Source organism: Ranitomeya imitator, chromosome 2 (genome assembly GCF_032444005.1).
Source record: "Ranitomeya imitator isolate aRanImi1 chromosome 2, aRanImi1.pri, whole genome shotgun sequence".
Taxonomy (NCBI): domain Eukaryota; kingdom Metazoa; phylum Chordata; class Amphibia; order Anura; family Dendrobatidae; genus Ranitomeya; species Ranitomeya imitator.
The window spans coordinates 787,779,720-787,792,702 of NC_091283.1; the positions used below are offsets into that span (position 1 = coordinate 787,779,720).

General features: G+C 38.5%; 1 protein-coding gene across 1 annotated transcript in view; it reads left to right on the top strand.

Moving 5' to 3' along the window:
* CABCOCO1 (ciliary associated calcium binding coiled-coil 1) overlaps positions 1-12,983 on the top strand; it is a 194,010-nt gene that overhangs the window by 169,049 nt on the left and 11,978 nt on the right. Inside the window, exon 6 of the mRNA XM_069753618.1 lies at positions 2,229-2,354. Within this exon, the coding sequence (XP_069609719.1) occupies positions 2,229-2,354 (126 nt within the window). The remainder of the gene's footprint in view (positions 1-2,228; positions 2,355-12,983) is intronic.

A 12,983-nucleotide genomic window follows, 5' to 3' on the forward strand; every position in this document is an offset into this window, starting at 1 on the left:
GGTGTTTAATTTAAATAGTAACATAGTAACATAGTTAGTAAGGCCGAAAAAAGACATTTGTCCATCCAGTTCAGCCTATATTGCATCATAATAAATACCCAGATCTACGTCCTTCTACAGAACCTAAATAGTAACATAGTTAGTAAGGCCGAAAAAAGACATTTGTCCATCCAGTTCAATTTAATGGACATCGCAACGCAGATTAGAGCCTTATATGCATTAGTCCTTTGTACTGCTCTCTCCTCATGCCAAAGGGCAAGTTCAGACTGCGTCTTTTTTTCCCATTTTTTTGTGTGCAGAAAGCACCTCGAAAATGCATCCAAAAGAATAAACATGCATTTCTAGGTTAAAAATATAACTTGTTTTTATGATCAGGCTACTGCACATCTTTTAATTGCTTCAGGCGTTCAAAAGACGCCAAGGAGTAACATATACGTTCTTCAGGTGTTTTTTACTTAAAAGACCATGCCTGCAATACAAGTCAATGGAAACGCTAAAATAACGCCCAGAAAACTCCCATTCCTATTTTTTGTGTATTTTTAGTGGTTCTGCCGCAATAAAATATTCTAGCATTTTCTTTATCGCTTAATAAAGTTAAAAAAAAATGTCTGAAAAAACAAGCAAAAAACCTGGGAAAAAATCTAAGGAGGTGACCAGAGGAAATGCTAGCAAAATACTCTTTAAATTTACTAAACTCCAAGGCAAAAGGGAGTTTCCTGAAGCATCTTCTTGAAAAACAAACTTCTTTGATCACTGAATAAAGACGCAGCGTTAACACACCCAAAGGCTTTGCTTATAAAAGTCATGACACTGTGATGGATCCGTGATGCAATGAATCCAAGCAGTTACTGATGGATCCTATTGACTAATAAGGAGGTCCTGCAGGTTCTGTTTACGTTTCCATCAGTTTGACGGTAAGAATAGTGCTCTTCACTGCTTTATTCTTACTATTATCAATCGCTATTGCTTGTCCTGATCCATCACTGACACAAGGAGAAGACAATTATACTAGCGGGAGTTGTGCTTTCTCAGGCTGGAGCAGTTAAAAGTCAAGAGGGAGACCAAAAATAATATAAATATATAATAAATATTTCACTCTTAAAGGGACCACCAGTTTTCTTGTATTTTGTTTTTTTGTGAAATTAAACTTAAAATAGTAATTAAAATGTATTAATGCAATGTTTGCACTGTTTGCAAACATTTCTATGTGAAAAATATTATATATTTTTCTACAAATATACATATTTACCACTAGGGGGAGCATTTCCCATTTTAGACCTCAAGCAGCTATAGTAAGATTTAGCAGCTTTACTGTTAGCAGCAAAATTTGGGGCAGTAACTGCTGACATCACCATTTCCCTCCCCTTTTGGGTGGTCTAATATCCCTGGGGCAGAATGAAGAGCAGCATCACAGGGCAGCACCATTTTATGTGTGACTGCCCTTTGACCTGCTATCACCAGCAGTTACTGCATCAGAGGCACAGCTTGTTCACAGAGGAGCAGAACACAGTGGGCTCAGCAGCATTTTTTGTGAATAACATTCTTGCCATCCCCCTTCCCCCACCTTAATCCCTGTCCTGTCAGCTGCCCTGCTCTCTCTCCAGGTGTCACCTCCCTCTCTGCAGGCTGTGAGTGCAGCTTACCAGAGATCACAGGGACTGTGTGTGAGGGGGAGGCGGAGACACAGCAGGAGAAGCGTGTGAGGAGCAGAGGATGTCTGCCCAGGACGTGCCTGCCTGGAGTACAGAGGAGCAGGGAGGTAAATCACCTGCACTCCCCACTCTCCATCCTCCAGCTCCAGTGAGCGCTTCTTCTGTCCTGCGGTAGAGAGTAAGTGGAGCTCGGCAGATAGCATAGGGCTATAATAAAATGGCAGCTAGTCACACCTACAGCAGTGAGTTGTGCAGCCCACAGAGGCGTGCCCAGCTCACTGCTAATGCTGCTACAATGTTAGAGATAGGATCAGCGCCGGTCTATTATCTCCTATGTCCATGGGGTGCCGTAATCTGACACTGATAGTGCCCTGCTACTGCTGCAAAACCAAGATGTCAGCCCCCAGTGCATTCTTTAAACTCATATAACACATGAAATCAGTTTCACATGCATTTCAAACTTGATAATAGCAGCATGTTATGCTACATTACAGTGATTTATTAATTACCTACAAACGCGGTACCTTACCTTTAAAGCAGATTATTGACTGTTCAATGTGTTCTCTTCTTCCACAGCAAATAGTGGAGGTTGCAAAACCAGCAGAAACACCTTTTCCAGTACCACTTGAAGAAGGAATACCCTATGAAGTGTATGGAAAATTCCTAGCACCACCAATTGCAGAAGATATGACAACAGTTGAGGTATGTTTCATTTATGGAGTTTATGTTCTATCTGTTTTGAAGATGTCAAGCAAAATGTTTATAAAACCTATAGAGGACAGTTCTCTCTTAAATCCTCATGTTCTAGTTCAAGCTTTGCCATCACTTTCCACATGCTTTTAGAATATTGGAGTAACATCAGACTAGGGATTTTTCAGCCCACCCTTCATCAATGGAGAATGCTTACAAATTTACACGTCATAGTAATGGATGTCATGCCAATAAATTATGCCATACCCTTTAAATTATCACTGCCACAACCTCTCTAGTCTTTGGGTAGGGCACTTCAGCTCTTTTACATTGTTTTTCATAGTGGAAAGTGATTTGTTCAAATTCCAGCACTTATGGGGGTTGTATTCTACTGGATATTCATTTGTTGCAGCCTGGGCCACTAAAGGATCTATTGGCCTTTATATGTGCTTATTGAGGGGATTTTCCCGTTGTTACCATTTATTTCTTATCCCCAAACAAGTCATAAATACCTTGTAGATAAATGCAGGGTTTCACCTCTGGAATTTTCACCTTTTTGGGTCTCATTCACCATGTTTTCTGACTCAGGAGACCCCCATTCTTGGGATCGGTGGCGCTGTTAGCAGCCGAACTTCCAGAAATCATACATTTATCATCTATGCTGTAGATAGGTGTTAAATGTTTATGGGACCACTACTTTAAATATCATTTCTTAGAGAACTCTGAAACTATAAAATCTGTTTTGTCATTGATTGATTGTTTTTGTCTTAGACAATTTTCATAATGTGTTGTATTAATTTGGGAATTTATATTTAACTCCAAAGAATATAGAGACCTATATTAATATTTTCAAGCACAGGTGTATCTGGAAGGTCAGGAAGCCCAATGCACATCTGTATCAGCAACCCCGATTATCATGTGTTATTTTTAGGCTTCTCTTTTACATCGAATACCTTGAGGGCCCCTTAGGTTCCAAGATTCAAATAAAAGCACAGGTCTAGGAGAACCTAATTTTCAGGTATGCTATACAAATTTGTACCATATTTTTGCCTTTTATGTTATGGTGGTGTTTTCACATCTTCCTGACATCCGACGTACATGTACGACGCAGGGCGAGAGCGGATGTATGAAACGGGCTCACAGGTTGAGCCTACCTCATACCTGGCAGATAATGGCTGTGTGTTCCAGCTAAGCGCCACCCGAAACTGATAACCTGTTAAATGACACTGTCAGTCTCTGATAGCAGCATTAACAGCCTGCCGGTATGGAAGCATGTCATTCCATGTGCCGATCAGCCACCACCGGACATGATGACAGAGCGCTAATGGGCTGTGTGTCAGTTGGAGGTCTGTTGAAGAAAAAATGAAACATCAAGAAATCAAAAAGTCATACCTATACCAAAATGGTATCAATAAAAATGACAACTCACTCTACAGAAAATAAGTCCTGAAACGGCTCCGTCTATCAAAAAATGAAAACTATCTAGATCTCAAAAAATGGTGATACAATCAAAAAACCTTTTATTAGAAGTTTCCAATTTTTTTCACCTCTAAAATAATAAAAATACCTGGACAATAGAGATAAGCCGACCAATTTGCGCAACCCTGGTCCACCGTCCAGGTCAGTACTTTGGCCATTGACAGGAGCTGCGTGAATTTCCTGACCTTCCAGGTTCCTCAGTCTGCCAGCACAGCAATTCATAATAAAAGCCTGGGATTATTATTATTATTATTATACATTTTTATAGCGCCATTTATTCCATGGCGCTTTACATGTGAATACGGGGCAAATATAGACAAATACATTAAACATGAGCAGATAACAAGGCACACGAGTACATAAGGAGGGAGGACCCTGCCCGCGAGGGCTCACAGTCTGCAGGGGGTGGGTGAGGATACACTAGGAGAGGGATTACAGAAGGTCAGGAAATTTGCACTGCTCCTTTCCACATACTCAGAACATTATACTGGACAAGTTTGGTAATCGTACTGATCGACGTATACAATCATGATGTCAGGTCATTTTTACCACACAATGCAAGCCGTAAAGACAATTCTCAAAAACTGTATCAGAATTACGAATTTGTGAATTTGACAATTATTTGCACTTGGAAGTTTTTCCCTATTTTCCAGTATAATGTATGGTAAAATGAATGCTGTCATTCAAAAGTAAGACTTGTATCTCAAAAACACAAGCCCTTATACAGTCATGGCCAAAAGTATTGACACCCCTGCAATTCTGTCAGATAATACTCAGTTTCTTCCTGAAAATTATTGCAATCACAAATTCTTTGGTATTATTATCTTCATTTAATTTGTCTTAAATGAAAAAACACAAAAGAGAATGAAGCAAAAAGCAAAACATTGATCATTTCACACAAAACTCCCAAAATGGGCCAGACAAAAGTATTGGCACCTCAGCCTAATAATTGGTTGCACAACCTTTAGCCAAAATAACTGCAACCAACCGCTTCCGGTAACCATCAATGAGTTTCTTACAATGCTCTGCTGGAATTTTAGACCATTCTTCTTTGGCAAACTGCTCCAGGTCCCTGATATTTGAAGGGTGCCTTCTCCAAACTGCCATTTTTAGATCTCTCCACAGGTGTTCTATGGGATTCAGGTCTGGACTCATTGCTGGCCACATTAGAAGTATCCAGTGCTTTCTCTAAAACCATTTTCTAGTGCTTTTTGAAGTGTGTTGTGGGTCATTGTCCTGCTGGAAGACCCATGACCTCTGAGGGAGACCCAGCTTTCTCACACTGGGCCCTACATTATGCTGCAAAATTTGTTGGTAGTCTTCAGACTTCATAAAGCCATGCACACGGTCAAGCAGTCTAGTGCCAGAGGCAGCAAAGCAACCCCAAAACATCAGGGAACCTCCACCATGTTTGACTGTAGGGACCATGTTCTTTTCTTTGAATGCCTCCTTTTTCTCCTGTAAACTCTATGTTGATGCATTTGCCCAAAAAGCTCTACTTTTGTCTCATCTGACCAGAGAACATTCTTCCAAAACGTTTTAGGCTTTTTCAGGTAAGTTTTGGCAAACTCCAACCTGGCTTTTTTATGTCTCGGGGTAAGAAATGGGGTCTTCCTGGGTCTCCTACCATACAGTCTCTTTTCATTCAGACGCCGACGGATAGTACGGATTGATACTGTTGTACCCTCAGACTGCAGGGCAGCTTGAACTTGTTTGGATGTTAGTTGAGGTTCTTTATCCAACATCCGCACAATCTTGCATTGAAATCTCTTGTCAATTTTTCTTTTCTGTCCACATCTAGGGAGGTTAGCCACAGTGCCATGAGCTTTAAACTTCTTGATGACAGTGCGTATGGTAGACACAGGAACATTCAGGTCTTTGGAGATGGACTTGTAGCCTTGAGATTGCTCATGCTTCCTCACAATTTGGTTTCTCAAGTCCTCAGACAGTTCTTCGGTCTTCTTTCTTTTCTCCATGCTCAATGTGGTACACACAAGGACACAGGACAGAGGTTGGGTCAACTTTAATCCATGTCAGCTGGCTGCAAGTGTGATTTAGTTATTGGCAACACCTGTTAGGTGCCACAGGTAAGTTACAGGTGCTGTTAATTACACAAATTAGAGAAGCATCACATGATTTTTCGAACAGTGCCAATACTTTTGTCCACCCCCTTTTTTATGTTTGGTGTGGAATTATATCCAATTTGGCTTTAGGACAATTCTTTTTGTGTTTTTTCATTTAAGACAAATTAAATGAAGATAATAATAACAAATAATTTGTATTTGCAATCATTTTCAGGAATAAAATGAATATTATCTGACAGAATTGCAGGGGTGTCAATACTTTTGGCCATGACTGTAAGTCTATGTGGAAGGAAGAAAAAAAAGTTATGGCTTTTGGAAGAAGTGTAGGAAAAAATGATAACACTAAAATGGAAATTGGCCATGTCGGGAAGGGGTTAAACCAGACCGCAATAATGTAATAATTTTTCAACTTGTTATCTGAGTTGACTACTCACTGATTTGCAATGTAACCTGTATTACTCTCATTTCTTTTCTATAATGAGTCACGAATTGCAATAATGTTCTCCATTATTATAATAATAATAATGGAAATAAACATCCAAGAATAATTTGCTGAAATGTACATTTTATGTAAGTTAAATATTAATTTATGTGTGTGCATTTCAATCACTGAGACCTAATGTAATCATTGGGAATTTCATATGTTTGATCTAAATTAAATAAAAGAAATGAAAAAAGTGAATCAAATCTTCCATAATGTACAGATTAAATTCTAATTATTCTAAGAGTTACAGCACAGCAGTGCAGCAGATAGAATTTTCCAGTGTGTCAAATGATGCAATTATTCTAGGGACCTTTATTACCCCCAATTTAGATGTCTTTTCTTTATATTTCATGAACGGACTTTCATATAATAAAGGTTAACACCGGGAGAACATCTCATAAATTCAAAGGAAAATTACACATGTTAGTTCTGCATTTTAAAAATAGAATACATTTACAGGAATATGACTTATTTAATAAAAAATAGATGAATAATAATGTGTATATATAGTCCTCAAGGTTGAAATAGCTGCGTCAATATGCAAAAGTTGTTGAAGTATGGAAATCAAAGAATTCATAGACCTCCATTCCAACCTCCATTGTTCCATTGTAGCCTCCTGTCTTGATGTGAGACGACTTGGGCAGCGCCATGAAAAGATCATCATAAGCTAATGTCAAACAAGTCATACTCCTGGGATTATTTCATAAAGTACAGTAGAAAGACCCCTCTAATCTTTATTCTAAGTGCACTAACAGCTAGGCATTACATTGATTTCATCATAAAACCAGTGATAATCATTTCTCCAAAGTGCCATTTTTCAATACAACGCCAGTCACCATGTTGCTTGTGCTATTGTGAGCAGACTGCATGGCCTAAACATGCTTCCTTGGCCTCTGATGTCTCTAGACTTCTCTCCCATCAACCACATCTGGAATGTCATTCGTCGGCAATCGCAATGGGATCTTGTTGGTTTGTCCAAGTGTATTCAGCGTGGCAGAACATTTCTCAGACAACCATTTAGAACATCAAAGATAACATGACAAGGTGTGGAAGGGCCTGTATATCTGTATGTAGCATTCATACTCAATGCTAAATAAATAGCTTATTTGCATTTTATTAACATTTCTATTGATCCTATGATTTACAAAACTCCACAACTTTTTTTCTTGGTGTTGCTGTTTCAATGTTGGGGAGTGTAAATGCAAGCAGGGAGGTGAAAAAATATGTTTCATAGAAGTTTTCAGAAGATTCCAATGTCCATTGCTGTAGCTTCACAAAATTTAGTTCCTGTTCGTCCTAATACTCCTGGTTGATAAATAGGATTTTAAATAGAGTGAGTACCAACACACAACATAGTAGGAGAAGGAGCACTGTAAGTCTGCAACTCTACACAACAGTAAGTCATATTTACTAAAACTGTCCAATTTTTAGACAATATAAAGTTGCAGTAGACGGGATAGTCTTAAAACACTTCTACTTTATCACAGGTGTCTAAGATTGATGATGAATTTGTTTTTTTAGACTGTCTAGTAGAGTTGAGTAAAACGATTTGTCGGTACCATGTGGCAGCTAGACCAGAGCACTGTAAACTGTATACTACCTGTTAGGAGCCTAGGTGCCGCTTCTTTCGTGTAGGCCTAGCGAAGTCATGATGTTGCTACGCATGCTATCACAGTGGTTTATGCTTGATGCTGAATTTGTTGTATCTTTAGACTGTCTGAGTTGAGCAAAACAATTCATTGCCACTCTATGCCAGCCATCCCAGATCAATATGAACTTCCTTCTTTCTGCTGACATCCTAGTATCCTCTTCTGATTGGCATACTATTAGGGGTTAATATATGGCATGAACCTCTCTGTTTGTCATAGCCAGATTGCTATGAGTGCCGACCACATAGCACGTGAGCATTTCTGCTACATACAGGCTCTGATCATTGCCTGTATGTAGCAGAGCCATACAGCCATACATCAGACAACTGAAGCTTCTAGTGTCCCATAGAAACTATTGAAGCATACAAGTAAAGAAAAATGTTTTTAAAAATACATAAACATTTTAAAAAATAAAAGTTCAAATCACCCCACTTTGCCCCATTCAAAATAAAACAATAAAAAACAAAATCAAATATATACATATTTGGTATCACCGCGTTCATAATTGCCAATCATTAACCCGGTCATTAAACAGTGTAACGAGAAAAAAAGTAAAAATGACAGAATTAGGGTTTTTTCGGTTGCCGCAACATTGCATTAAAATGCAATAATGGGTGATCAAAAGATCATATCTGCACCAAAATGGTACAATTAAAAACAACAGCTCAGCACACAAAAAATAAGCCCTTAGCCAACCCAAGATCACGAAAAATGGTTAAGCTATGGGTATCGGAAAATAGCGCAATTTTTTTTTTTTTTACAAACTTTGACATTTTTTTTCACCACTTAAATAAAAAAGACCCTGTACATGTTTGCTGTCTATGAACTCATAATGACCTGGAGAACCATAAAGGCCGGTCAGTTTTAGCATTTAGTGAACATGGTAAAAAAAAAAAAAAACAACAACTGTGGATTGCACTTTTTTTTGCAATTTCACTGCACTTGAAATTTTTTCCCGGTTTCCAGTACCAATGGTGTCATTCAAAAGTACAACTTGTCCTGCAAAAAACAAGCTCTCACATGCCCATTTTGACCAAAAAATAAAAAAGTTATGGCTCTGTGGGAACAAGAAAAAAAAAAAACACCTATGTATATATATCCTAGATAAGAGCCATTAAATCGATATAAACACCTATAGAAAAAGGCTACACAAGAATAACCATAATAAAACCAATATTTTATTTTAACAAGTAAAAACAAGACCAAAAAATTGGTAATAAGACAACAATGGGAAATACAGGTGAGGACCAAATGAACAGGAAAAAAAAGATGGAAACGCCTGTAAACAATAATACATTGCCAATCAAGCACAGAATAGACTATGCCAGATAATGATTTTTAAGTCAACTACTCCCATACGGACATAGTATAAATCAGCATAATGCTGTATATAATACAGGAAAATAAATTCAATACAGCAGGAACACACTGATCCAATAAGCTTGTGTATGCAGAGACAATTAAGGCATACAAATACGTATAGAGGCCGACAGGGGTCCTACGTGGTCAATCAAGTCCATATAACATGCATGTTAGAGATAGAACGTTTTTTAAACATTCATTACCAGTTCGAATGAAAGGGGTCTAGGCGTCCACCACACCCGACGCGCGTTTCACAATGAATTGCTTCGTCCATGGTTCTGTGGGAACAAGGGCAAAAAATAATTATGCAAAAACAAAAATACATCTGGTCGTTAAGGGGTTATCTGGTGACATTTTAATCCACAGTGTTTCAATTTAAGAATTTGGGCCATTTGCACTTTTCCAGACAAGCCATTTTCCTTTTCCACTAAGGACAAACCTCATTGTCGTGTAAACAGAAAAAATTGTCCAAAAACACAATATATTTGGTGTAAGCCAATGGGTAAGTTAGACCAGAATTCTAGCGCATTTAACGTAAAAAAAATCTGCCATCATGTGTTTTGCTAGTTCTTTAGTATATATTATTAGAAAGATGTCAGCACTTGAATTTTAAGATTTGTATATTTTAAGAAATTGCTTTGAAACAATAGAGTTATCATAAGATTTCCCAATTCTTTTTTCTTTTACTTTACGAAAAATAATTTTTTTGGATTAGTCAATTGCACTTAGAGTTATTTCTTCCAAGCTGTTCTTAGTTTATTGTAGCAATGGAGGTGGTGAGGGGATGGAATACATTATTATAATAATTTCCTGAAAAAGAAATACAAGTGTAGAAATGCAATATGACATTAAATATGACTGTTATTTTCAATAACCCTTTCTTTAACTCGGCTGTGTTTTTCTCGGGATCATTTAGATGCTGTATTCTTCTACAATAAAAATAACTGTTCCCCAACTCGATTTTAAAATATTTAAATTCTACATAAAACAGATGGCAGAATCTAAACATAGCTTTATTACACATTCTCATAAAATATCATATGTCATTCCTTGATGCCTTGGCCTTTACAGAAATGGTAAAAATATAGGTCTGCATTTACTCATGGAAAAGTCATTCTTGCATTATACAAGATGATATTCTCGGTGTATATTTTCTGTTAGTCATTGCTTAATGTTTCGTAAATGTGCTTTCTTATTTTATTAAATGGCAATCAAGCCCTACAAGTATATCAGGATAATGAGTTTGGCCAAATGTACCGAAAGTCAGTACAACTACAAAAAGAACAAGCAGAACAAAAAGGAACAAAACCAAAATATATATCCTTTATTGATAAACAATGCAAATTTCAGCTATTGAAAAGAAAACACAAAGACAGACATAAAATTGGTGTGAAGAGTTATGAAGAGTTGTAAGGTGAACATGGTGATAGTCACAGGTGAGGAGCTGCTGTGTTTCCACCCCCTGGCACCCCACAAATGGTGTCCTAATGTTCCTGTGCTATGCGTGTGATGCGTAACACTCAAGCGTTGGTCACAGGCCTCTGTGATGACATCAAATTCATTTTATACTAAAGACGTTTGCTTAACTGTCCATTTTCATCATATTGAAACACGCCGTATTGGGCACAAACTTTTCTGTTTTTAGAGTCCATAGCACAGTGCGTTCTGATGTCCGCTGTTCACTTGCCCTGAGCTATCCCTTTCCTTTCTGGAATCTCTGACTACTGGCTCTGCAGCATTCATGAGTCACGTGTCAACTCCATTATGCGATGCCCTGTCCAACTTCCTCACCTAGGAAGATATTGAGGCATGCTTATCAGTGCCTCGGCTGGACCATAGGCCCTGCATGTTGCATGAATGTCTGCTCTGAGTTTATGGCTGATGTTCTCTTGCTGCTGAGCAGCCCATGTTCCTCATGCCCTCAGACCACCAACTACTGCTGATATCTCTTCATTTAATCTCTTACTCTCCCTGCACTAACCATGAAGTGTTCCTCTTGTTAACTGGCCCTGCCCCTCCCATACTGGAGCTGTTCCTGAACATATTAACTGCTTCTATTCTAAACCTGCTTACTTCCAGAACTTATTGTGCTCATCACTGTACTACACCCAATCCTATCTTATAGCTAAATCTTAACCTTTGTCCTATGTTCTAATGTTATCCTTTCCCTATGTCTAATACATTTATCAGAACACATTGAGTCATCCACATATTATAGCAATACATTAACCATGCACCGTGGTGCCTATAAGGTTTTATGCAATTTAAAACACTTTATAGTATACACAGGTTATAACCATTGTTCTAATCAAGGGAGAAGCACATGCCTGTCCCGGTCACCCTCTTGCATAATCACCACAGAATGTATAACTGCAGCAAAGTTCATAAAATGCTAGACCAACTGGTTATAAATAAAATCTATAGTTAGTCCAATAGATACATATTCTTATCAAACGCGTAGTATTAAGGGGGATAAGACGCAAAGATGTTCCCATTGAGTAAATTGTCTCCCCACTGAGCAAACAAAATGGGCTAAAAGAGTGATGTGCTTGCTGTGGGAACAGATTATCCATAATGCCTTGCAGCTATCACGTCACAGTGCAACCAGTAAGGAGGGACTGTCAGAGTCTGTATAAAAGCTGAGGCAGTAAATGCATCAGCCATTTTGGGGTAGTTCTGGATAGTTCAGCATTCAAAGTAATAATAATAGCAATAGTAATTTTATTTCTATAGCGCCAACATATTTCGCAGCACTTTATATTTTAGATAAAGGATGAGTAAGACGAGAAAGACCAAAAACATTGGACAGATAATCAAGACAGATATGTTGTACAACTGCACCACTGTGATTGTATTAATCTGCAAGTAATACAGAGATTCAATTAGTAGCGGCCAGGCACAGGAGGTGAGTATAAGTGTTTTTATTTTAACAATGCAAACATTCAGATCAGAAGGAGTTGTCCAAGTTGTCCTAGCAGTGGACCACCCCTTTTAAGATGAAAAAGTAATGATTTTGCTGCTTCTTTCATCTCACCACTTCCCATTCTCTCCGCTATGGCAGCCTGCCGCTTGGTCCTTCACGCTGTGCGGACTTTTTTCTGCATTTTTCACTTGTGTGACATCTTCAGCCTTCTTGACTTTGCATTAGTGCTTCCTGCCCTAAGTAGACTTCTCATGTCATGGCTCACAGCGTGACATTATGATTAGTGATGAGTGAGTATACTCATTGCTCGGGTTTTCCCGAGCACGCTCGGGTGGTCTCCGAGTATTTGTTAGTGCTCAGAGATTTCATTTTCATTGCCACAGCTGCATGATTTATGGCTGCTAGACAGGCTGAATACATGTAAGGAATGCCTGTTTGTTAGGGAATTCCCACAAGTGTTCAGGCTGTCCAGTAGCTGTAAATCATGCAGCTGATGCCAGGAAAACTAAATCTCCGAGCACTAACAAATACTCGGAGATCACTCGAGCGTGCTCGGGAAAACGTGAGCAATGAGTACACTCGCTCATCACTAATTATGATATGTATTGACCAAGTTCCAGTCAACACATTGGGCGACGCATGTTGAGACATCGCAACATG